A 27343-nucleotide genomic window follows, 5' to 3' on the forward strand; every position below is an offset into this window, starting at 1 on the left:
TATTTGGCTTAAAAAAAGAATGGTGATCACTCTTATTATCCCCAGTAGCTCATTATAAACTTGACTCTGGACTACAAGGAAACATCTGTGGCTGGAGCTCTATGAGCTGCCTCTGAAATATACAAGTTGATGAGAAGATGGAATGAAAAGTGTTGTTTTTTGTTCCTTTCACAAGTCACTTGATTTCTTTCAATCTTTCAAATCAATGTCATTTCTTTCAAATAACAGAATCTTATAACCAGACTCTACAGAAACCACTGGGTGTATATTTATAAATATATATAACACTTGAATAATGAAGCTGGTATATGACTTTAAGTTGCTGTTTACTCCCAGACTGGTCTCTGCGTTATTGCTGCGGTTTATTGCAGCATCTCCAGCTGTGAGGAGTCTGCTCTCTGTTTCTCCATCGTTCTGTTTCTTTCTTTTCAGCTCCACACGCCAACCCCACCTGCCCCCTACTGGACCCCCCCCCCTGTGTGACCCCGGCCACAGTGAGAGCACAGATATGATGGAGGTTCAAAGATAGCTGTCTGCATCATGTAGAGCGTCCGCTGTGTGGGAACCAGAAATTAAAGCAGCTTGAAATTTCCAATAATACTTTAACCCTTCAGCCAAAGCTGATAGAGCTGGGATTTCTTTCTTTCTTTCTTTCTTGGCTTTTTTTCATTACAGCAGAGGCCTGAGGGAGAGGTTATAATGGGAGATGAAAGAGAGAAAGAGACTTATACCTATGAGCTGTCCACTGATACTGTCAAAAGACTGTTTGCCCTCTCTCTGAGGAGAAGAGAAAAAATGAAATCCTGAAAATGTCTACGTGCAACTTATCTATAGATCTACACGTTGATATCCACCTTTATAGTGTACGGAGCTTTAATATAAACAGATTAGGGAGACACGATTGTTTTGCTTAAATATTAAAAATCCATCTGTGACTGCAACAGATCTGGTGGTCCGGCTGGACGGAGCGGTCCGGGTAGTTTGCGGTACTTTCCTAAAATGACGGCTGGAAGCAGGAAGTGAAGACCGTACATATGAGTGGTGAAAGCCGAGGTGTGTTTGTGCATGAAATACGGCACGAAGGCCACATCTATAAACAGCGTGATTTAATGCCCAGCAGCCGGATCTCTGTCGGATGATTCCTGATCAGCGGCTCTGATGCATCTCGTCCCGTTCCTGCATCCATCAAGTCCTGTCTGGGAGCAGAGGGGGGGGGCGCCATGCATCACGCCAGGTGAGAGCGTGTGTGTGTGTGTGTGTGTGGTTTCAGGGCACATCTGTGAGTGTCTGAGTCTTTTCAGATGGCTCTCAATTGCTGCCACACACACACTTTTTATAGCTTGAGCAAATTTTAATTGACAAACTAATGATACACAAAGTGTGGATTGTTTTTTTTTTTTTTCTCTTCTCACTCAGCGACAACTAACAAACCAGGTGACCCCTCTCCTCCTCCGCTCACACCTCTCCCTCTTCTCTCCATCACACCCCTCTTTTCATTACTCTCACCCACACTTCATCTTGCAGAGTTTTCTTTTTATCAATTTCCCAGTCTTTTTTTTATCATTTCTTCTTCTTTTCTTCCCTCTTTCTCTCTCTCTCTTTCTGTCAACACACAACCTCCTCATACTTCTCTTCCTACTTGCCGACTCCATCAAGTAGACCCTCATTAAGCACCAATCAACAAGACGGCAAACTCACAATCACCAAGGCAACGCATTACCACCTTGACCTGCCGCCGTGAAGACGGAGCGATCAAACCTCTGCGATTCTCATTATTGTTAGCATCATTGTTTGATTGTGATTTTGTGTGTGTAAGTGCATGTTGCTGAGCCTCTCCGACAGTTATTTGTGGCACAACGACAGCTATGTGCCGATGTCAAGATGGCTGCAATCAGCCGCCGGTGGAGAAAAGGTCATGACTGAGGAGCAGGAGTGGGCTTGGAGCCATATGAGTGGCCGTTACCTTAAAGTACTGCAGCATTTTTTCCTCATTAGTTCTCTTGTTGTTGTTGTTGATGACAAAGAAAAGATGAAAGATAATGAAGTCATTTTTACTTTAAATGAACTCATCAGTTTATGTGGCTGCTGTTTGTAATCTTATCACATCAGGAAGTTATAGAGAAATTAAAAACTCTCATTTTAATCTTCCCTAAAGATGTTTGTCAGATCCTGGTGTATGACCTAATCAACCATCAGTCAACTGAGAGCATTATCTTCCAGGCTTACAGATATGACACACTCTGCTTTAGGTCACTTCCTCCTTTTGTGCTTTGACTTGAAAATAGCAGCGTGTGACAGAGTGAGTGACAGTAAGAGCTCGTCAGATTAGACGCCTCGTTGAACGTGATTAAACTCGACACCGACACGGTTGGCGATTCACACAAAACCGTCACTATCACAGTGGGTCACCTGCCTAATAATGTTGGTCCTGTTCTGTTTTTACCAAGACGTCCAATCAAATGAATCTTCTCTGTCAAACGACTGTATAAATCTTGTTGTTTAATTCCATCTCTCACTCTTTGAGTAAATTGTATGTGATGGGAAGTCAAAGCTCAGGATTTATGACCTGAGTGCTCAAACTGTCCATGTCCAAACGGCCGATTGGCCATTGCAGACTGTCCTGGATATTAACAACTGTCAATAAAGAAAGCTCCGAGTTTGTTTAGGAACAACGGAATCGGCTGAAATTAAATAATATAATAAATTAGGCTATGGTTAAATTGAAGAACACTCCTTGTTGTTGATTGGCTGCAATAGTGTCTGAGCCAATTGAATTTCTTCCCCTCTCACAACATTTAGGGATTTTTAACGTTGTATTTATTTTATTTCATTGTGACTGCTGTGAGTTATATTGTGTGTCTGCACATCCTGTACTGTGTAAAATAGGAAGAGGTGAGTGACAGAATAAGAACAGATGCACACACGCACACACACGCACACACACACACACACAGCTTTACTTCCTCACCCTGCTCTGCCCCCTGTGAGGACATAAAAGCTCCCTGCAGTCCACCGTGACTGATCAGAGATGTTGTAACGTGTCAAAGATGGCCCATATAGGCCTTTGATCACACGGCGACTCCTCTCCTTTGTCAGAAGATCTTTAATATCTTCTTGGAGGTGACCCTCTCCCCCGTCACACCATCTCTGCACCCGCAGCATCAAATCAGATTGTTTCTGTCACTTTCAATTTGCTCAGACTGACGGACAGGCCCAGAGCCCAGGAGACTCCTGAGGGAAACTTCAAAGGTTACAGACCTCTGAACCACCCAGGTGTTAGTGTCACCTGAGTAAGACGTTGTCAGTCCAAGCTTCATCAGGACAGGTTGAAGAACAATAAATACACATCTTTATACAAGCTCCTCATTAAGCCAAAGATTCATTCTCAATAGCTACCTCAGAGCTAACACGTTGCAGCAGCTACTGTTTTGTTTTTGACTTGATGGAGTCGGCAAGAAGGAGAGAAAATTTAAGGGGAAAATCCTCTTGTTCAAGTGGTTAGCAAGATGATTCTGGGTTTGATCCTCTGGTCTTTCTGGGTGGCATTTGCATGTGGATTTCCCTGCCGCACTAACTACAACCAAGTGATCATAGACACATTGCAACTTTTGGGACTTTATATTGTTACAACAAATATTGTTGTCACCAAGTCCCACCCACCTAGCCTCGTAAACCAGCCGCTCCCGGAAATGCAATTCATTTCATTTCTGAGGGAGAGTCTGGCCTCATCCCTGTTGTAAGCATTTGGGCTGGGCGGGAGTAGTAGCGTTGACAGACAACCCCATTCAGCCAATCAGCAAGTTGGTGTAGTGACGGGGCGTTGCACCAGTCGGTCCCTGATTGGCCAACTTGCTGTGTCAATCACAGCAGCGACGCTGATTGGCTCGGCCTTCTGAGCCAGACTCTCCCTCAGAAATGAAATGAATTGCATTTCCGGGAGCGGCTGGTTTCCGAGGCTACCACCCACCTGGTCCCACCAACAAACACCTGCAGGGTTTGGTTTCTCTGTTTTATCTGAAATGTGCTACATTTTTATTGGAACACGCAGAAAACAGTCAGTTAACCAGAACAACAACAACCTCAAAAATAAGAGCCTCCTCTCTTCTGATTGGCTGACACTGACCTGTTATTAGAGTTTCAGGGAGAAGCCTAAGGGGGGAGATGTAAAACTACACTGAGATATTTTTTTTATATCTTTTCATGGATCAACAATTCAGATAAAACACAAGCAAAGAGCAAAACATGGTTTAACATTTCCACTCTCCTCGAATAAAAGGTCAAACATTACAGGATCTATAAAGTTTACCATCGTCAACAGATCTGAACGCCTGAAATGTCCAAACAAACACAGAGATGTTTGAGGGAAACCAGGGGAGTTGACATGACTTTCCTGCTCATTTTTCAAACATTTGTACTTGAAACCTTCAGTTTATGTCATGATTACTTCAACAGATTCAAAACATTAAGTTGTTGCATATCTTCAAAAATAAAAACAACAAGACTCCAATTCACAAATGAGTTGCTGGGATTAACAAACACCTAAAAAAAAGACTTCCTGAATTCTTCTCTTCCTCATCGTGTAATCTTTTCTTCCCACTACCATCCACTTCTCCTCCGCCTTCTCTATCTATAATCACCTGTTTTGCCCCTCTCTTCCCCCCATCCATCCACTGCCCTCGACGCCAACCTCATCCTCCTCTCTGTTCTCTGACCTCACTCCCTTCCTCTCTCCTTCCCTGCCTCCCTCATTCTCTCCTGCTGTGCTTCGATATAAAGAAACAAGCTTGTTGCCCTGGAAACAATGCAAATCTGCCCCAACAGGCCAATTACAAAAGAGCACCAATTACAGCTGGACCTGTTCCGTTTAATGGGCTTCATCCTGTCCACACACACACGCAGGGCACCTACTTGGCCGTCCCTCTTGACCAACTACAGTGGTTATTAACTTGGTAAAAGGGAGTCCTGCTGTGTGTGTGTGTGTGTGTGTGTGTGTGTGTGTGTGTGTGTGTGTGCGCGTGCATGCGTAGGCGGATTTGTTTAACTGTATTTGTGGAGTCCTAACACAGCATGACGTGGGGTCCAGCAGAACTGAAACAATGGGGACATACAACTTTAAATCACTGAGTTTTAAGACTCTCAGAGTCTGGGGTGTGCACATTTCCATACATGAAACAAACAGTATGCACACACAGAATTCATTTCTGAATGATTAGACAGTTATATATTAAATCTACGAGAAAAGAAAACCATATTACTGTATATATCTCCATGTAAGTGTATGTATTCATGTTTACTGTAGTTGTAAACCTTTATTACATGAATATATTTGTATCCCACTGATTGTCAGTATGTGTTGATATTAGTCCAAAAGTCTGTGACTACTCTCCACATAAGGAAATGTATTTAGGAAAATATAAATACATAGAACTTTAGATGTTTCTTCTTTTAATAAATTAAAGGAAATAAAGGAATAGTAAGACAATGGTCTGAGAGTGTGTGTGTGTGTCCGTGTGTGTGTGTGTGTGTGTGTGTGTGTGTGTGTGTGTGTGTGTGCACCAGAAACTGCTAAGAGGCAGATTGATGCCAAAGTGATTGGCTGTGTTTACTGCAGCCAACAACTACAACTACAACCTCACCCTGCAGAGAGGTGAGAGAGGGGGCGAGAGAGCCCGGCCAACAACAAGAGAGAGAGAGAGAGAGAGAGAGAGAGAGAGAGAGAGAGAGAGAGAGAGAGAGAGAGAGAGAGAGAGAGAGAGACAGACATTGACGTGCTGCTCTGTTCATCCATCACATGTAGATTGATTAAGATACAGACTATGATCCTCGTCTGTCAGACCTTGCTATTTCTCCTCAGAGGGAACCAGGAACATCATTAATGAACTGTGTGTGTGCGTGTGTGTGTGTGTGTGTGTGTGTGCGTGCGTGTGTGTGTGTGTGTGTGTGTGTGTGTGTGTGTGTGTTACGTTTGTTGTGTCCTTCGCTCATTTTGCTTTTTACAATTATCGCAGTGTGAGATTCTGTTTGTGTGTGTCAGCTTTGCTGTTACAAGGCTCTTATTGATGTTTCTGGTTTGGAGGAAGATAAGGGGCATTTAGACACTACTTCTGTGTGTGTGTGTGTGTGTGTGTGTGTGTGTGTGTGTGTGTGTGTGTGTGTGTGTGTGTGTGTGTGTGTGTGTGCGGGGGGGGTGACAGGGACAAGGCTAGCTACCTAGTGGCTGTATACTGCCTCCTACCCAGACTTAATGAAGGAGAAATTGGATCCTGATGGCTTCGCAACAAAGGATAGCCCTGCAGCATAGTGTGTGTGTGTGTGTGTGTTTATGTGTGTGTGTGTGTGACAGAGAGAGAGAGAGAGAGAGAGAGAGAGAGAGACTTATTTGTGGGCAAAATGGGCAACATTTTCTTCTAATAAAGAGCCTCTATTTCTTTTGTGCTCGCCTGGCTTCCTCCTCAAACTCTGCTGCTTCATTGGCCTTGTGCTCATGTGTATGAGTGTGAGTGTGTGTCATGAGCCCGTGTGTGTTACAGTATATTATTACCCAGAATTCATTCCGTTTTGTTATATGATTGAAAAAAAAATAAGAAGCAGGAAAGAGCAGACGTGGAAAGTGAGAAACGCATGCACCATCTGACAGTAGGACCCCAGAGGATGCTGGGTAATCACACCAACCTGCAGGAGTGTGGCCATATCATGAGTCCTGAGTGTGTTGTGTATCTTGTTGTTCATTTTTATTCTAGAAAATAGTGACAGTGTGGTGGCAGTTTTGTATGTCTGATGACATCACACATCTTTTTTAACACACATATTATCTCTTTCTCTCTACACATGCACGCACACACACACACACACACGCACGCACCCACATGAACACACACTCTCTCTCACCCCTGGTGTTACTCATCCTGCCTGCTCACAGCTCGCTCTCAAGTGTTGATTACAACCGCTACACTGCTGCGAGAGTTAAAAGTGTGTGTGCATGTTGATGTGTACTGTATGTGTGTGTGTGTGTGTGTGTGTGTGTGTGAGCAAAGGGCCCTCTAGTTTGGTTTGTAAACAAAGTTTGTGTGTGTGTTTTTGTGCGTTTTTGTGCTGAACAACGTGATGACTCCTCCTGCGCCGCGTTCTCACGTCTGTCACTGGTTTTTAAACAGTTCTCACTTCGTCTCTCAGACAGACAAACTTCACACCCTCTCCCTCTTGCTCCACAACGACTCGCACGTTCACACTGCCTCAGAATAGAGGCCTGTTACTAGGAAGATCTGAAGTGTTGTTGCTGTATCTGGGAAGATTTAATTGCGCTGGTATTTGTTATTGTGACTGGAGCAGCGAGGACTAGGCCTTGTGAGATAAATGAAACTTTGACTGTTCATCTAAACAACATGCGAATAAGACCAACGTTCATGTGATGTTTTCATCATGAGTGAAATAATCGTCAGCTATAATGTTTCCACTTTAATGAAATTCAGATTCAGAAAGCCAGAGTTGCATACGTCACAGACCTGAAGAGCCAATCCTGTCTACCTGTGGGGATGGGGGACAGGGTCAGTGCAGAGAGCCATAGGAACAAGACTATTCACACTGTGTCAGCGCCTGGCAGTTATGAGCTGGTAGACGTTAGACAATATACAAACAAAAGCTTCTAACTATGCAAAACAATCAGAAAGTATTACTGACTACAATTTAAAAAAATGAAAAGATGTGCTAACTGTGGCTGTGCTAACCGCTCTGATACATCATTTAGTCTCCGGGTTTCGTCTCAACATTATCCTCATCTGAGTCTGGGTCTGACTAAGGCTCACACATACTGTAGGCTGAGTCTCTTCGATGTTTCCTCCTCCAACCATATTGATGCTCTCTGCTTTTTTCTTTTTTTTTTTACCTGGAGCAGGTGGTGGGTGATGCTCAAGACCTGATCCAGGGTTACCAACCATGAAGTCAGAGGAGAGATCTTCAGACCAGTTTTATAAGTTAAAAAACATTTTAAACTTAAAGGGACAACGAGGAGTTTCTAATCGGTTATAAAAAAGTCTCACGTTAATGTGGATGAATCTCCGCTACCCACACTTGTTAATGGGCCCATTTTAGATAAATATATCATTCTGTCTCTATCGTTATTTTGTTACTATTAGTGGTGGCGGAGATGCTGGTCGAGCCGACCAGCATTTCTTTACTTTCAGTTTTGCAACGAGTCATGAGAATAACGTAGCCGAATCGCCGTTTATGGTCGGAACTACAACGGTATGTGAACCTCTTTGAACCTCTGACTTTAATTATTGATGAATGAAAACATGAGTCCGTCTTGCGCCGGTCAAAAGAATTTTACGGTGCGCGCGGAGGCTCATAAATGTAGTGTGAAAACGCTTCGCTTTTCCAAAACTCCTCGTTGTCCCTTTAATAGCAGAGGATATTATAGCAGATAAAGTTTGAGGGAGTTTTAAATCGAGTAAGTTAAAATAATGTGCATAATAAATTATGGTTTGTGGTTTATCCCATGTTGTTCTTTCATTGATTTAAGAAGCTAAATCTTGGCTCTCTTTAAGATCGTCCCTATCATCACATGTTTCTTTTCTTGGTTTAAAACTTAGTAGAACTTTACATGCAGATTTTTCCTCTTTTTGTCAGATAAATGATGGTGAACTGAACATCATCTGAGCTGTGTGTGTGAAACCCTGACCGTTTTAAATAAATCACGTCTTGTATCTTTGTTGAATCAATAACGAGCTCGCTGCCTGTTTGCCTGTTTGAACCTTCCTCTGTGCTGATATTTTTTAATCCAGGTTGTTCTTCCTATCAGCACAATAAATCAAACTCAGCTGCAAATTGTGAATATAGCAAATTGTCTGCAGGTTGGATGCCGGATAATAAAAAGCCTCCAGGGGACATGCGCACAGAAAAGAGGGAGGCCGGTGTCTGGAGGCTGTGTGCCGTGCTCAAGGGCATCTGAGCACGAGTTATTGAGGACAGGACGGAGCGCGTGTGTCGTCACGCTGCTGCTCTGATCCCTCATATTTTCAGCGAGACTCAGAGGTGATCCTGTATTCAGAGCCCGAGTCCCGAGTCCCATTGCTCTGATTGATCTGATGATGAAAAGATCCTTCAATCCAGAGGCACACAAATACATATTCAACGCCTGACAAAGCACACGCACACAAACACACACACGCACACGCACACACACACACACAGAAGCACAGAGCGAGGAACAAACACACCTACACACTCAGATATCCTCAGAAGGTTTTGAGTATAAAAGGCCGGCAGACTCTTCAGAGCAGCACACCACCAGCCTGAGTCATAATGTTTGATTTAAAAGAGTTTCTTATGCCTCCTAAAATGTTGTTTTCCTTTAATTTAAAAGGACATGAGATCAGGTCAGATACACACGGTTCAGTCAGACTGATGTCAGACAGCTGCTCTCAAACAAAGAAGGTCTGCTCATTACTGAGGACCAATTTATAGCAATAGTAATGCGTGGAATCAAGCAGTGGTGATGCACTAAGCTTTGAAATTTCTGTCCTACCAGAGATGATAGGCCTGACATGCCTTGCTGCTGCTCAAGTGTTTCACTGGGTTGAGCAGGTGGAGCAGTGGGTTCAGGGAATCGAACCCAACGACACAAGTCTTCAAACAGAAGTTTCGAACAAGATGCAGCTGTCCAGGGGTCCGTTTCACAAAGCAGGTTTAGTGAAAACTCTGAGTCTGTTAACCCTGAAATGAGGCAAACTCTGGGTTTTCCGTTTCAGAAAGGGAGGTAACTCAAACCAGGGAAAGAGGAGTAACTCCAGCCCGTTTCACAAAGAGAGGTAACTGAAGCTCGGAGTCAGTTACTATGGCAACACACTAATTATTAATGAGGATTTGTTTGATCGTTCACGTTGTTCTGCACCGTCAGTTTATCTCAACAACCCTCACATGAAACGACACGCGCACAGTTCCCTCTCTCTCTCTCTCTTATTTTTTTCGTAGTAGGTCGATCCACTTCTGGATTATTTCCAGGTGTGACTGATGACTACACGCACATCACATCCCCGTCACGTTATAATGGAGACAAACTTGAACATATCAAACACAACATTTGGAGTTGCACCTGCTCAAACACACAATGTTGAATAACTGTCGAGATTTCTTTTTTTAGATTAATACCAGAGACGTTCTAATATTAATACTCACATAATGTCCCGCGGTGTAAAAAAATAAATAAATAAATCTGAGCTCACGTCCATTTGCCATCTTTTTTTTTTCAAAGTGGGGGGGGGGGCGTGGTTCTGCGTCAGCATTCATACATCACTCCACCACTCTTGGATTCAACATGAGAACAGTGGATTTTAAAAGTTGGTTTTAGGGCTGAATGCAGCAATGCAACCACGCCAAGAGTGGAACACGTCCTTCAAACCAACATGATGAGTAAGTAGAGTAGAGGTGGTGGTGGTGGGGGGGGGGGGGGCAGGATTTGAACAGTGCAACAAAGGCGCAACAGCAGTCACAATGAGAGGCTGTGTTGAAAGAGTGACAAGGCATCAGAGCAAATTCAAAAGATGAATTCACATGTAAGTGTGTGCCGCTCTGTGGGTGGTCGTTGCTCTCAGTGTGTGAATGAGAGAACGTCAGATTGCAAAGAAACCACAAAATAAAACACGCAGAACGACCTTAAACAAAGAGGAAGGAGAAACGGACGGGGACAGGAGAGACATCTACTGTAGACACTGAGCGATGAAAAATTCTGCCGACATGGAAACTCAAACGAAGGAGAGGAAATCACAGCAGGACCGTGGGTTTTACATTGAGTAGCATGATGAGAACAGTGGAAGAAAAAGGACAAAAGAATGTTCTGAGAAAAAGGGAGAGAACAGAAAACAGAAGAGACTCTGAGACTCTCCTCTAAAGAAATGTGAGAACAAGAGGAGGCAGTTTTATCTTATCTGGGTTTTTATCCTCCATTCAAGCCCTCTCTTCTCTAAAGTGTGATTACACGAGCGTTGACTCATGTTCCCCCCTGGAAAGATGGATTTTAGTTCTGCTGCTTTGACGCTACCAGAGACAGAAATCGTCTGCGAGAGGGGAAATATGTTGTTTTTAGGGAAACGCTGGACACAGAGACGACTGGAGAGATTAGAGTTTCTCTTCATGATCTGTGATTGCTACACACAGCTGCAATAACTTTAAATAAATGTGTTTGTGCAAATAAACAATCTAATAAACAATCTCCTGATAGAATATTTCCTGGAAAAAATCATTTCTTTTGGTCGTTTGTGTTTTTTTCTTCTGCATCCTCTGTGTGCAGGTACTGTATGAAAAACAGGAGGCAAACCTTTTTTGCCAGAACAAGCTTCCTTGTTTATGCAGCACCTCAGTAAACTGTATGATAACCAGTGGTTAATGTCTGAGCTGAGGGTTAACAAGGGAAACTTGGAGCTTTTTAGCAGCATGACCGACCACTTTGCACCAATGTCTGATTGAGTCAATGGCTCTTAGCATTGTGGAAACAAGCTTGTTTAGCTGTGAAAGCTTCCTTTAGCCCGCACAACTCTGAGATGAAAAAGACGGTGTTCTGGTCAGAGAGCAGGAGAAGGGCTAATCAGGTCCAAGATGAAAAGGGCAGGGGGCAGAGCGCAACTTCCTGAGTCAAACTCTCACACAAAGTTCATATAAGATGAAATAATAATGTTGAGGCTGACGATGGGAAAGTGTTTCAGAAGAGAAATAATATGTGCAACATTTATTTAGTCAAACTACATGTATTTGAAATCACATGGACAGTCTGTTCCCATGGTTGCCAGGCTGATTTTTTTAATAGAATTTATCAGTTTATATTCTATTAAGGACTAAGATTATAGAGAACTGAAGGCGTGATTGACAGGTGTGTTATCTTATGTTTGCCACTGAACTCACCTGTTTACATTTTATTAACCACTAAAAGGGTGTGGCCTCCTACAGCTGACGTTTCAGCTCCACACAGGCGGGGTCAGGCAAGCGGCTCACTGCAGTGTTCCACGGGTAGCCTTGTCCTGAGGCTGTAGACTCAAGTGTTTCTAACTAAAGACCTGAGAACACAAGATGAACCAAGACTGAAGTTTCCTTTAACACCAGGTCAATGATATGTTTAAACAAAAACTTCCTTAAGAGGAAAACCACTCAGAGTAAGAAGGTGAAAGTGCTGCTTCCTCTGCCTGATGGCGTCTGCAGACACATTAGTGAGGGAGAGGTGGATAAAGTGGTCGATGAACTGGATCTAATTAGAGCAGTCACCTTTGTCCAGAAGGGAAATGAAGCAGGAACGTCCCGGAGGCCTTGAATCCACTCGGCCGAAACAGGTGAGTTCGGCGCAGATATGGGTGGATAAAGGAGGAAAAGCTGCTCTTTTCAGATGTGCTGCGTGTCTCTGTGCATGTGCCAACGTCTCGCTGTGGCGTGCAGAAGATAAGGACATAGTGTAACTCTGGTGGAGTTCAGAGAAGGTTGGCCGAGAGACACATGAGAGGAAAAAGCTCAAACATCATCCTGTAGCGGAGGCTCTGGGCAGCAGAGGAAGAAGAGATGCAGCTTGGCGACTGGATGTGGAGCAGATGATGATGGGAGAGCTGCAGTGACAGACACAGATCTGGCACCGACTCTGAACCGACTGATGATATCTCCTTCTAGCAGTTACCTCATTAATGAAAAGCTGGGACGAGCATCACAGACTTCAGCAGCACCGTCTCCTGAAAATGATGGTTCTATACAACTGCACTGAAACAGCGAAGACGTTTTATTGGCAGCAGTTGTTGCTGTTGGATGAGGCTCAGAGGAGACGCGTTCCTCTGGGCTGAGCTGCGGTGGACGACGGACGAACAAACCGGGTTCAAATCCACAGTTTGTGTGTTGTGACAGCAGCAACTTCAGACGTGAAACCTGAAGCTGCAGTTCCTCTAATGACCACCAGAGTGTGTCTCCAACAGTGAGTCAGTCCACATAGACTCCCATGTTAAAATGTCCAATTTTACAGCAGAAATTAAATGTTTACAGCCTGGTACAAAACAGTTTGGGCCTCTACAGCTAATTTCCTCCTTCACCATGACTGGTTACAGGTGGAGTAAGACACTGCCAAGATGGCCACAGCGGAGCAGCTAACTGTTAACACATGGACGTCGCATCTTTACCACAGGTGGTACTCATTTTCACGTCAAGGACCCTTAGATTAATGTACAGTAAATTAGAGCACAAACCCCCATTTAATGAGATTTCTGCTTGTAGGTGTTTTGTTCCATAAGGTGTTTGAAACCTGCCAACTTTCTGTCAGTGATGCAGTGATCACATAATTCAACGCATAATCAGCCAGTGTGTGTGTGTGTACACATAAGACAGCCCAATAGATACAAAAGAGAGAATCACTTGTTTTTTCTTTTTCATCAAATCCCATTTTTTGCCAGCCCCCAGGACCCCCAGGACCCACAGGACCCACAGTTTCTGCAAATTACCTCACTTTTAACAAATTCATGCAATTTTATTGCATAAATTGCAAATACTGTGCATATTCCATCACATTGGACTGGTAAGTAATTTTTTGAGGGACTGACTTACTTGTCCATCTAGTTTTATGTGTTTTTTTTTCCTAATGTTTATGTCAATGGTTTCAGAGGCACTTTGCTATATTTATTGCATTAAAGGTGCCAAACAAATGAAGGTAGGTGTGGAATTAAGACTTCAAGGACGCCCGGGGTCCCCAGACCACTGTCGCAGTTACGTTTCCAACAATGTGAATTTACAGTTGCAGTTCAGTTATATAGAAATGTCTCTCGGACACAGTGTTGATGTCTTCACCATCTTCACTGGACTGATGGGTTGTTTCATTGTTCCTGCAAAGGCTGATCAGCTAACTCTGCCAGTGTTTCATGCAGTGAGGATGCACTCTCATAACTGCATCTAAACTGCTTGGCTTGGCAGAACGGTGGAGCAGCGGCGTCAGCCAAATCAGAAGAATATACCCAGCAGGTAAATTAAAAATCCATCTTTATGGAGCAACACATTAGCCAACACTCACATTACCATCCTTCACATAAAGATCTACTTTATAAGAAATGGGTGAGATGGGGAGAGGGAGAGAAGGAGCTGGGTTGTAGTATATAACTCTCAGGTGAATTAAGTCTTTATAGAGAGCTGAATATTGGCCAACATTCACATTAGCATCTGCCTCCTATAAAGAAGAGGGGGTGGGGGGGGTGCAGAAGGAGGAAGAGGAGCAGCAAAAGATACTAAGGGAAGATTTATGTGCAGCAGGTGAATTAAAAGTCCATCTTTATAGGGTAACATATTAGCCAACACTTACTTTATCATCCCTCACATAAAAATATGAATCTGTAAGGAAGTGGGAGGAGGAGGGGGAGGAAGAGATGAGGTGGGGAGATAAGCCGAGGGTGAAGTTGCACTTTGGAGAAGCGACGATCAAGTTAAAAGCTGATATTTATAGAGACAAGGACCACAGCCTGTATTCAGGTTTTATGTTCGGTGAATATTGAGTTTAAGATGATATTTTCAAGAGAGACTGGGGGACGAAGCCAAGAGGAAGAGGGGGAGCGCAAGGTGAGGAGAAGGAGCGGAAAGACGAAGAGAGGACAGAGACGAGGGAAAACAGAGGGGGAGGTGGCAAAATGTCAAGGGAGGGTGTTGACAGGCTCTCTGCAGCGATGCAGCACCGCCAGCTAAAGAGAGAAGGAGGCTGAATACTGGTATTCACACACTGTGGTACAATTTACTATTAACTTACAACTTTTACCCCACTAAACTTTAAGATAAATATTCATTTAGGTTTAATGTTTTCTATGTTTACATGAAAAAGCCACCATCCAACTTGAAAAAGTGTTGAGATGTGTGATGTTTGTCAAATTCGATCTCTACTGTTTTCATATCCTGCTTTACAGTCTTTTGTTTCAGGGTCATTACATTCTGTAAATATGAAAATAAACAACAACTTGAGAAAAATCAACTTTTGATACTTCAGTATTAGTAAAATCCAGTTCTTTAAAACTTGAAGTCCAGTAAAAATCTGACTGAACTGTCAATTGTGCACAACAATATTGATGTGGGAGTGAAGGAGGAGCTGCTCCACTGAGAGGTTGGCTGAAGAGACAAATAATTGTCCAAATTAAAATGGTGAAAACAGCCTTGAAGAAAAACGATGGAGGGATGGGAATGTGTGTGTATGTGTGTGTGTGTGTGTGTGTTTGGGGGATCAATCGTTATCAAGGCTGCGTCCTCGCCTGTACCTTCAAATCTCCAGCAGTTTCAGAGTTCATTTCAGCCGCTCGTCACATCGCTCTCACTGACGCTCATCGAATTCCTCCGTGCCACCAAACAGCTTCTGGGTGAAACGGCCTGAATCTTCTTCTGTGCAGCGGCAGCTCGGCTACAGCCTCCACCACAACAAACCAGTGTGCAGCAGCAATGGAGCCAAAATCAACCAAAACTTCTGCCTGTTTTACATCAGGTCTTCGGTCACTCAGTGATTTTACTAAAACTTTACTTAATTTCATATGTCTCTTTATTTATCTGGGCTCATTTCAGGTGCAGCAGCACAAACTTCCAGTTCTCTCATTTCTGCTCTAATTCCCTCGTCTAACTGTTACAGTACGAGCAGCACAGTCAATTACTGTCATGGTTTTTAGTAATTTTGTCCATCTGGGCCACTATAGCTGCTGGCAGGTCGGACCATCTGCACAGACCAACATCACAGCAACAGAACAAACCTGAAACAAAGTGAGGCTTTGACTGACACCTGTTTGAAAATGTTTGGATATCAAGTAGAAAGAATCTGAGCTGAGTACTTCACTATTTCCAAAATTGAGTCATTTAATATCAACTGAAATAAACCTGACAAAAATATAATTATGGATGAAGTGTTTTTTCTTCCTACTGATTCATCACATATTCATCACTGAATTTAAATTTCTCTACCACCAGAAAGTGAAACAACTGTGCACAGATACTTTTAGCTATAAGACAACATGAAACCAACACATTCATCCACTGAGTAAAGCTATAGAGGCGAGCAGGAAGAGAGAGGTGACCACAGGAGGTGTGGAGAGTAAGACACACACACACACACACACACACACACACACACACACACACCCGTGGCCAGCAGGCTTTTGAACATCTGTCATACCTGCCTGCTCCAATCCCATCACACACACGCACACACACACACACACAGCACCCTGTGAATAGTTGTGACAGCTCAACACAGCAGCAGTAGCCCAGAAACACATGTTACGTATATGCGTTAAACACACATACACACACTCTCTGTCTGTCTGAGTTATGTCTTTGTGTACTGTGAGGACGCACACACAAACAAAATGTTCGGTGATTGTCTCTTTTCTCTTCAATCTGAAGTTTTTGGCTGAGAACATTTGAAGTTTGAGGTGTGTTTGTGTGTGTATGTGTGTGTGTGTGTTGTCAGCCAGAAAAGTGTTTGTGAAAGCAAAGCGGGAGGCTTCAGGTGGACACGGCAGGGAGCCTGACACAGTGTGTGTGTGAGAGTGTGCGCCCATGTGTGTGTGTGGTTCAGGTTCATAGATCTTGTGTCTTGTTGCTGCTGCAGCATCAGTTCTATCAGAGATGGGGAGGCGGAGTCTCTGCTCATTGAAATAAGACGGCATGGATGGCCTCCCCTGATTGGCTGGAGCTCACCATGATGCACAGTGACGTGCACAGATGGTTCGTCCAATCAACTGCCAACGAAGTAGACAACTCAGAGGTGCTTTCATGTAACAAACCATCTGGTGCGTCAGGCTAAAACTGTTATTCACAAGTTACAAAATATCTGGATTTCTCCCCTGCTAAAAATAGTCCCAACAACACTGAACAAGGACAAGGACAAGGACCCCTCCCTTATATTAAAGCAGAAGTAAGCGATATTATTGTGTTAATCTAAGTCTTAATTAGTTATATCTTCCCACAGCAATCACTTACATAGAGTGTTTGGACTGGAATACGGGTCTGTCAGTCACTCTGCTCTGCTCTGAGCCCAGGAGAAAACTTTCCTTGTATCCTACGACCTTTATCCAATGAGGAGAGAGAACGGCATAAAGGGGCAGTCCTCTCTGTGTGTGCAGCCAAGGGATGCGCGTGAATGTGGTGACGTAGGGACGAGGACCAATAGATCCATGACGAGGGCGGGGGCTGCTAACTCCATCTGCTGACAAGACGTTATGGTGCGTTCAAGGCAACCCGTAACTGGTGTTTTTCCGACCTGTGAAGTGGTACCAGTTCGATCTGGTACGAGTTCACGGGTCAGAAGTTACGAGTGGCCGTTATAGTGACTTTCACAGGTAAAACAGGTCGGAGAAACACGAGTGGGTTGCCTGGAACGCTACAAAGTCGTAAGTTGTGACTTGAAGCTGTAATTTACGGTTTCAAAAGCCTGCCTGGAACGCAGCATTAGCCAAAACGACCGGATCGCTTACTTCTGCTTTAAATGTGACATTTAACATTATTGACAACATCACTGTTGTCAATAACAGGTTACTGTAACAAGCTAAGCAGCTCACCATGACCTTGACATCTGACCTTTAGCCAATGAAATCTAATTAGTTTATCTCCAAGTCCTGGTGAATGTTGGGCCGAATTTGAAGAAGTTGATTCATGGTGTCACTGGGACGTCCAGTTCACAGAAACAAGACTGACGACATGAAGACATAATGGCCACTCTGATTCAGACTGTGGCTCATGCAGACAAATAAAACACTGAATAATACATTGCTTCTTGAAAGAGATCAGGACAGAGAGGGAAAAACAGAGTGAGGGAGAGAAAGAGGTTTAGAGGAATGTGATAAGGGATAAAAAAGTGAGTCTGCTATTAACACATCATTTCCACCTGCTACCTCAGACTAAAACACTCAGGGGCGGACAGAAGATGCATTGAATAAACACAGAGAGAGAGAGAGAGAGAGAGAGAGAGAGAGAGAGAGAGAGGGCATCACATAATTCCCAGTCCAATTAAATTAAAGCACCTGCCAACTTAATCCTCCAAAGTTTTGATATAATTTACTTGTTACAATAACAACCACAGCCCCATGACACACACACGCGCACACAAACACACACAGTATCACCTTCACTCTTTCATCCACTTTCTCTCGTGCTTTTTCTCCTCCTTCTCTGTTTTTCTTACACCCTCCATCTCGTCTCCTCTCAGGAAAACAAAACCACTGACAAAGGCCTTTGTCTCTTTTCTCTGCATCACAGAAAACTCTGGAGAGAAGCGGCTGAGTGAGAACGACAGACAGAGAGGGGGAGTGTAAAAAAAAAAAATGAAGGCAGGGAGAGGGGAGAGATGGAGAGGGTGAGGAGGGAATGAGAAGAGAAGGGAAATGTGGTCACGGCAGCACAAAGAAAAAAAGGGAGTGAGAGGTTGAAAAGGGGATGGAGTGAAAGAAGAAGGGAGGACACCCAGAAGAAAAGAAAAGAAAAAGGGAGAAAAACTGAAACAACCAGAAACATTGTTTATTCTATCCCCCGATACGACCTGGTACAAGACTTTATCGTCATGGCAGCAATAATAAAAGGGGTTAAGTTTAGGGGTCAGGGCATCTGGTTTCTGGTGGTTTTGGTTCAAACTAGAGATAAAATCCAATCCATCACATTACAACAAAATAAACACAATATGACATTCGGTGCAGCTCCAAATAAGATACATCCTTAAGTTTAGGCTGTTGTCTATGGTAACAATGACACCTTGAACTTGTACAGAACTCAGCCGCTAGAATACTGACCAAAACCCATAGACACAGTCATATAACTCCAGTCCTGAAATCTCTCCACTGGTTACCGGTCCAGGCCAGAGCTGATTTCAAGGTCCTTCTCCTTACATATAAGGCATTGAATGGCCTGGCTCCATCATACCTGTCTGAATTACTCATACCCTATATTCCACCCCGCCCTCTCCGCTCTGTAAACTCTCATCTTCTGGTTGTTCCCCCAGTCAATAAAAAATCATTTGGTTATAGGGCCTTCTCCTACCGTGCACCCTACTTATGGAATAGTCTCCCACTACATGTCAAACAATCCACTTCCACTGTAACCTTTAAAACACTTCTTAAGAAGCACCTTCTTACACAATGTTTTGGCAAAATTTGAGTGTCCTATTTATCTCCCTGTACGTTCTTTGCTTGTCCTCCACAGTAGGCTATGTTCGCCTATTTGGCCTGTATTTTTTCTGATCATTTATTGTAAACTGTTGTGTAAAGTGACTTGCTATTTCTATCATTGTAATTAATTTTGTAAAGTGTACCGAGACCATGTTGCACCATGGTGATTTTACACTTTAAATAAACTAAACTAAACTAAACCTGACACAATGATGGATAAAGGAAACAAAGCTAGCCGTGCTCTCATCGTTAATACTGCAGCCACCAGAGGGCGCCTGAGGATAAAAGCATCAGTCTTATGTCTTTTTACAGGGGGGGACGGAGAAGTGAGGAAGAGGAAGAGAGATTAAGAGATGGTTTGTACATAACTACAGGGAGTGTATGGAAGAAGTAAAGCATCAACAGAGAGAAGCAGCGCCGAGGCCTGGGCTCCTACTGCGTTAGCTAATCCCCACACACACACAGCATTCACAGTGTGTGTAAATAACATGGAGGACAACACAGTCAGCTCCAGAAGCACCGTCCTTTATCATCCTAAACCCGGACGACGACAAAGACCTGAACAACAAGACAGAGAATCAAAACGCAATCACCTGCACATTTAGTCCTGGTGACCAGCGGCGGTCCCGGCGGCCCCGTCCCTCCCTCCCCAGGTCTGGACAGTAGGACCTTGATTTCGTACTCCACGTCCGGGTCCAGGTGCCACAGCTTATAGGTGGGGGCGTCGACCACGTGAGTCTCCGCCCAGTTCCCAGAGGTGGTGCGGTACTCCACCTCCTTCAGGATGATCGGCCCGTCGCCGATGATGCTGTTGGCGTTGGGCTTGATCCAAAGGTAGGTGGCGCCCACGGCAAGAAGCTCGGGCGGAGCGATGGGGGTTGGTGGAGCTGTGGGACAGGAAGCAGTGCGGTTAGTTAGTTAGTTAAAAGGAGATTCTGATCTTTCTCATAATCATGCAGTTTGTGGTTCATAACAAAGTTGATGAAACAAACATCATTTTGTTTTGCCGCCACCTGGGCTCATCACTGAGTCTCAAACATTACTGAACCTGATCTTCTCTGAAATCAATGTTAAAGTCCAATCAGTGCTACACAGACACACACAACGCTATTGCGTGATTTCATAACGTGTCGTTTTTATTTGTCACCTGCCAGCTCAGATATTCTCACACCTCAGTTAATTTCCCTGACACAAATATCCATCAATGCCATAAGAGAAACTCATGATTGTGTTACGGCCGTATCGATATCCACTCCCACTATCATCCTCCGCTGTGCTCTGATACCAGTGAACCCTTAAAGGCCTCAGGCGACTGTGTCTGTTGAAGGAACGTGTGATGGAGACGTGAAGTTGAGGCGTTTTGACTCTGTAGCCACTGGAGGCTAGAAAAAGGAGACGACTCAGAGAGTGAATTCTCCACCTGTAGCTCTAATCCATCACACCGCTGACGTGCTGCTGACAGCTACTTTGGTATTATATTTATTTATAAAATGGTCTCTGTCAAGCCTAAAAGCATAGGATGTTTTATTACTTTGAGACAGCGAGTGAGGTTTTTAAGCTCCATATATGAGCAGAGAGAAATGCACAGAGGTAAGTACACATCTGAGTTTCTTACTGCATTAAAGGTCCTGTATAACATCATTGCGTGTGTTGCTGTGGGCAGAGGGTGGGGATTGTCACCTTATGTTTACAAGACAAGATATTACAACGCATAATGTGTGCGGCTACGTCTTGTGAATAAAAAGTCATTGTATATCATTGTGTCACAACTAAGAAGATAATTACTGTATACTGTACGGAACAACTGCAGTGATGAAATCAAAACGTGTAGGACAAAAAGCTAATTTACATAAGTATTTATTTAAAACTAATTCTGAATAGATATGGGATGAAAATGTGACTTATTTAAATGTTTGGCCTGCAACCAGTTTAACAGCTTTTTCTTCTTTTGTCTGAATTAATTATCTCTCTTTGATTTGATAGAGACTGACACAGTTTGTAGAAGGTTAGATTTCTATTTACATAACACAGATTACTTCTGTAATAAAAAAAATACAGAAATTGAGTCAGACTAGAAAAGCTTATTTGTTTTTTGTTTTGTTTTTTTAATTTAAAGTTGTTTTTTTGTAATTTCCGCCTACTCTTTTTTGAACTGCAGTAATTTTGAAACAAATGCATGTTGACTTGATTTTGTTTATTTTCTTGAAAATCTCATAACATGTTACTGAATGTCTTAGACCTTTAGGACACACTGGACACAGTGACTCGGTATCACAAAGGAATGACGAGCTGGGGCTAGCTGGTTAAAAGGCTAACTTCAATATAAGAAAAGAGTTAGTTTTGTTTCCACTGTAGTGTATTATCCACCTTCTTCTTTGTATGTATGTAGGCCTTTTTTGGACAGATGCTCTACTTCATGGGTTCCACAATTTGCTTAGAAGTCATCTGACCTAATGGGATGTGCATGGTTCAATATGACTGAATGATCCTGTTGTCTTCTCTAATGGGTAAGAGACATGGGATACAGGATATGGGTTTTTTGCTAGCCTAAAAGTTAAAAGGTCAAGTCAAAGGTCATTGGCCATCTGGACGGGAGGTTTCTCTCTGTCTGGAGAAGGTGGAGTGTTGGAGATAAGCCAACATATAAAAAGGAAGGTTTTGGGGTTGAGAGAGAGAGATCTCATTTTGGACCAGAGATGCTCCAGGATTCGGCATTTTTGTACACTGATCTTCTTCTTGTTAATAAACTTCTTTTTTGAATACAAGCGAAGACGTGTCAGCGGTGATCCCTTCTTTTCATCAACACATCAATATACCACACCACCTCTGTAAACAGCTGTTAAAGGGGACTGAAAGAGAAAGAAAAGACTGCTCCTGAATCCTGCTCAACAGTTCAACATCCTACAACTGTGCTGGTTCCAGGTTCAGCACCATGGACAGCGGTGAGACGTAACACATGATGATGCTGCTGCAGATTCAGAGATTGGACTCACTTATAAAATCATTTTTACTTACTCTGAACATCATGCATCACTATACATCGATTATTTACATTCCTCCCCATGGGTAAATTCAGAATTTAAGATACTAGGTGTTTCAAATTACAAAAAAAAAAAGCAAGTCAGGTATTTTATCAAAAATAGGAATTTTTCTTGTCATAAAAACTATAGGTTGAAAGATAAACCACAAACACCACCCAGTGTCACTCTGGAAACAATAGACACAAGTTCAGTTGAACCATTTGTGATAGAATAAATATGAAACAACTGAAATGTATGAGGGGCCGTACAAGCCATAATTCATTCTTTCACTCACACATACATACATTCTCTTTACACATACATACATTCTCCTTACACATACATATATTTTCACTCACACATACATATATTCTCCTTACACATACATACATTCTCCTTACACATACATACATTCTCCTTACACATACATACATTTTCACTCACACATACATACATTCTCCTTACACATTCATACATTCTCCTTACACATACATATATTTTCACTCTCATACACATACATACATTCTCCTTACACATGCATATATTTTCACTCTCACACACATACATTCTCCTTTCACATAGATATATTTTCACTCTCACATACATACATTCTCCTTACACATACATGTATTTTCACTCACACATACATACATTCTCCTTACACATACACATACATATATTTTCACTCACACATACATATATTTTCACTCTCATATTTATACATTTTCATACTAAAAGTATGTATGTATGTGAGAGTGAGAATATATGTATGTGAAAGGAGAATGTATGTATGTGTGAGTGAGAATATATGTATGTGAAAGGAGAATGTATGTATGTGTGAGTGAAAGTATAGTGGAAACGGAAGGAGTATAGTGGAAACGGAAGGCAGCATTTATCGTCTACATACTCCGGTACAGTAGGTGGCGGTATACACCTAATAAGCAATGGTTGCAACCCGAAGGAAGAGGGAGAAGAAGGTAATTTAGAGTTTAATCATAAAATCGGCTCTAAAGGCACCGCTGTTTCACCATTTAATTCATTTTCAGCTGCATCACCTTTACTTTGAAAGTCCAGAGCTGGATCAGAGCGGAGCGTTTGTACGGAGGGAGAGATCAGCTGATCCGCTGCTGTTGACTTTCTCCGCCTACAGTTGTTCTCCTCACCCGTTGAGCTGAGCGTCAGGAGCTCATTAATCTATATATTTTACTTTTATATACAGTCAGGGTCACACTGAAAGTTGTCCGCTCGCAGCAGGACATGGATAATCAGATGGTTTCACTTAATGTGGCCATGAATAAATTAAATTAAAATTTCGCCTGTTATGTGTTGCCCAAACGCAAGTCTTGAATAGGTCCACACTGTTTTCACATAAAGGTCTTGTTGTCTTTGTACAGAGACAATGCTTGTAGCCACAGCACCTAAAAAATCCACTGTTTCCATACGCACATCCAGCCTGGCCACTACTTCTTGCGATCAGTGAAATAGGCTATTTGAAAACAATAGCCTATGAAACACAATTTAAAATGACAGTTGTTATTGCTCTAGTTTATTGAATAAATCTTCAGCCGCTGTCTTATCTATCCTAGCTTCACCATACACTCAAAAGAAAGTCAACAGCAGCGGATCAGCTGATCTCTCCCTCCGTACAAACGCTCCGTTGATCCAGCTCTGGACTTTCAAAGTAAAGGTGACGCCAGCTGAAAATGAGTTAAATAGTGAAACAGCGGCGCCTTTAGAGCCGATTGTATGATTAAACTTGTTATATCTATCGCTCTGCACAGAGCCTATCACAGAGGGATAAATTACCTTCTTCTCCCTCTTCCTTCGGGTTGGGTTGCAACCATTACTTATTAGGTGTATACCGCCACCTACTGTACTGGAGTATGTAGACGATAAATGCTGCCTTCCGTTTCCACTATACTCCTTCCGTTTCCACTATACTTTCACTCACACATACATACATTCTCCTTTCACATACATATATTCTCACTCACACATACATACATTCTCCTTTCACATACATATATTCTCACTCTCACATACATACATACTTCTAGTATGAAAATGTATAAATATGAGAGTGAAAATATATGTATGTGTAAGGAGAATGTATGTGTGTGAGAGTGAAAATATATGTATGTGAAAGGAGAATGCATGTGTGTGAGAGTGAAAATATATGCATGTGTAAGGAGAATGTATGAATGTGTAAGGAGAATGTATGTATGTGTGAGTGAAAATGTATGTATGTGTAAGGAGAATGTATGTATGTGTGAGTGAAAATGTATGTATGTGTAAGGAGAATGTATGTATGTGTGAGTGAAAATGTATGTATGTGTAAGGAGAATGTATGTATGTGTAAGGAGAATGTATGTATGTGTGAGTGAAAATATATGTAGCCTATGTGTAAAGAGAATGCATGTATGTGTGAGTGAAAGAATGAATTATGGCTTGTACGGCCCCTCATAGAAATGTGTGATTGAGCTGAATGAACATATGAAGCCTTTTTGAAACCTGTCACTTTTCCTTTATGTCTGATGGAGAGGATATCTCATTTTACACACTGACATTTGCAGCTTTCCTTAAATTAAATTCACTTCTGTGCACAGTCTCGTCTGTTTTCAATCATCCAGACGCTACAGCATCCTTCATTAATCGCCGATACGCAGCGAGAGAGTAATTATGATCACAGGCTCCATAAACTGATTATAATGCTGAAAAACAAAATGCCTCTGTGATTGAAGAGCGGCCATGTGCACGTTAGCTCCTCACTCCAGACTCCCAGCAACTAAAAGAGTCATTTTAAGACTCAGGTCTATTAGTATTCATCCATTTTTTTTCCCTCTGTGGCAGGTGCTTTGTCGGTTGACAGCAATGTTATGCTGGCTAAGAATAATGGCCGCCCTCTTCCCACTGTCTAAAAGCAAAAGTCCTGATTTCACTTTGCAAGTTTTTTTTTGTTTGTTTTTTTTTTACTCTCCTGGAGAAGCCATTAGAATATGTATGGTGGCTACGAGACCGATGCATCAACTGTCAGTCAGCACACACCCTTCCATCTCAGCGAGTGTGTGTGTTTGTAAGAGAGAGAGTGTCTGAAAAACAATAAGCATCTGTGTGTATAAGTGAGAGAAGCTGCATCTGAATGTTTATGTGTTCCAGTCGAAAATAAATATCTTAATATTAATGAAAGCTTTTGCTCTTGTGAGGAAAATTAATAGAAATATGGAAGAAACACACACTCACATACGCACACAGAACATTTTTTGCCAACAACTGCAGTTCAATTTTCTCTCTAAATGGTTTCATCTTCTGCTTTAATGAAAGAGCACTTCAGTGGAAGCAAAAGCTGCAGTTTTATTCACTTGTTTTGAGGCAGGATGAATTTAATACACACAGACAAGGGGAAAAAAAAACCACTCAAACATCCAAAACACACAATTTACAGAACAATCAGCTGAGATGTAAAGTAAACATACAGCAGGAAGTTGAATCAACCTCCCTAACGACGTGAGAGTGTTGGTGTTTTTAGAGGCACTGCTGTGTTTTAATTGAATATATTTATGTATTTTCTGTTTCTTTACAGACTTTATTTCATGGGCTTGTCCATTTATTCTGTGATTATTTTCCTTCTCTTCTGTTTTAGTATTTTACCATTTCACCTCCTTTATATTTTTACACTTGATCTTTAATATCTATCTTTTATTGCTGAGTTTACTCACTGTAAACATTCATTGTTTTTGTGTTTTATTATTTTATCCTTGTCATTCTGTTGTTTCCTTAACTTTATTAGATTCATAACTGTGTTTACTCATTTCCTGCTGTTGTTCCTTTTTTTACTTGGTCACTTAGTTATTTATTGTTTAGTGTGTTAATGTATGTGGGTGTTTTGTTAATTCCTCCATGCAGCAACGGTTCAAGCTGTCATCGTGTTTTATGATTTACCGTCTCATCCTGATGGACACGACTGAACCTCTTCAAATCTGGTGTTCTGAGTGTGTGTGGAGTAAGTGATGAACTGATTAAACTTTAGTGGTTAGAGCACAAAGGTCAAACTTCACAGAACCTTCACAAGGAATTATTTGACTGAAACTCTCCTGAGTGGAGAAGGAAATGGTCAAAAGGAAGAGACTCTATTAGTTCTTTTATTCTGTGTTGGGTTGTTTGTGCAGATACAGTTTCACAAATAAAGTCTGATTGATTTAGACTAAACTCTGCACTTTAACTGGGGGCCTGTTAACTGTGTTGTACAGCTGCTTTGATGGCGACAACTCTTCATCACATCATTTATATTCAACAACTTCTCCTCATGCTGCTCGGCGGGAGCTGAGAGAAACATCGTTCAATTACTCCCTCCGTCTGTTTCCTCCCATCGATGCTGCTCGTTTACAGGGGAGAGTTACAGAGACCGCCCAGTGACACACAACCTGGCGTCCAGGATGACATGGGGGGTTGAAGGAGGCGGCGCACGCAGATACACAGATGCACAGATTCCAGGATACAAAAAAGCAACAACACACATTAGTCCTTTTTGTTCATGTGTGTACACGCACGCATGCCAACATGGACACATTAATCTACTACAGCTGGACTTCATACAGTGATGTTAATGACATGCGAGGGAGAAGATTAACGAGGGAGAGAGGAAGAAAGAGAGATGTCTGTGGGGAGGAGTGTGTGTGGGTTACAGGAATGAGATGATGGAAGATGGAGAAAAGATTTGGTTAAAGGATGTAACAGAGGAAAAGGAAAAGAGGGAGGAGGATGGATGAAAAGGAGTATGAAAACAGGAACAGATGAGCAAAGGCTGCTGGGAAAAATGAGGACGTGAAGTTTTAAGCATGGTAATAGAACGTGTGTGTGTGTGTGTGTGTGTGTGTGTGTGTGTGTGTGTGTGTGTGTGTGTGTGTGTGTGTGTGTGTGTGTGTGTGTGTGTGTGTGTGGCTGATGGACATCTGTTGGGTCTGTGCATCATGAACTCAGACACGGTGCAGTCACCTGGGTTACTACTATCTGCCTTGTTAACCATGTGGGCTAAGGCTCTCTGTAGGTCCATAAACCACAGACTATACATACATATGCACAAAGAGAAGAGCACTCATCCACCTGTCAGTCAAACAGGCTGAAGCCCTCCACAGAGTGATAAAAATACTATCTTTGTACCAGGCTGTAAACATGTTTTTATCCTGCACTAGGGTCATG

The 27343-nt window shown here is 42.5% G+C and overlaps 1 protein-coding gene across 21 annotated transcripts in view; it reads right to left on the bottom strand.

Annotated features, from left to right (window-relative positions):
- ptprt (protein tyrosine phosphatase receptor type T) overlaps positions 1-27343 on the bottom strand; it is a 329374-nt gene that overhangs the window by 194495 nt on the left and 107536 nt on the right. For all 21 annotated transcript variants that reach the window (XM_085776699.1, XM_085776698.1, XM_085776697.1 and 18 more), the window contains exon 8: positions 19721-20014. In XM_085776699.1, coding sequence (XP_085632825.1) covers positions 19721-20014 — 294 coding nt within the window. The remainder of the gene's footprint in view (positions 1-19720; positions 20015-27343) is intronic.

The sequence above is a fragment of the Trachurus japonicus genome, chromosome 5 (assembly GCF_045865225.1).
Source record: "Trachurus japonicus isolate A0001 chromosome 5, Traja_1.0".
NCBI lineage: Eukaryota > Metazoa > Chordata > Actinopteri > Carangiformes > Carangidae > Trachurus > Trachurus japonicus.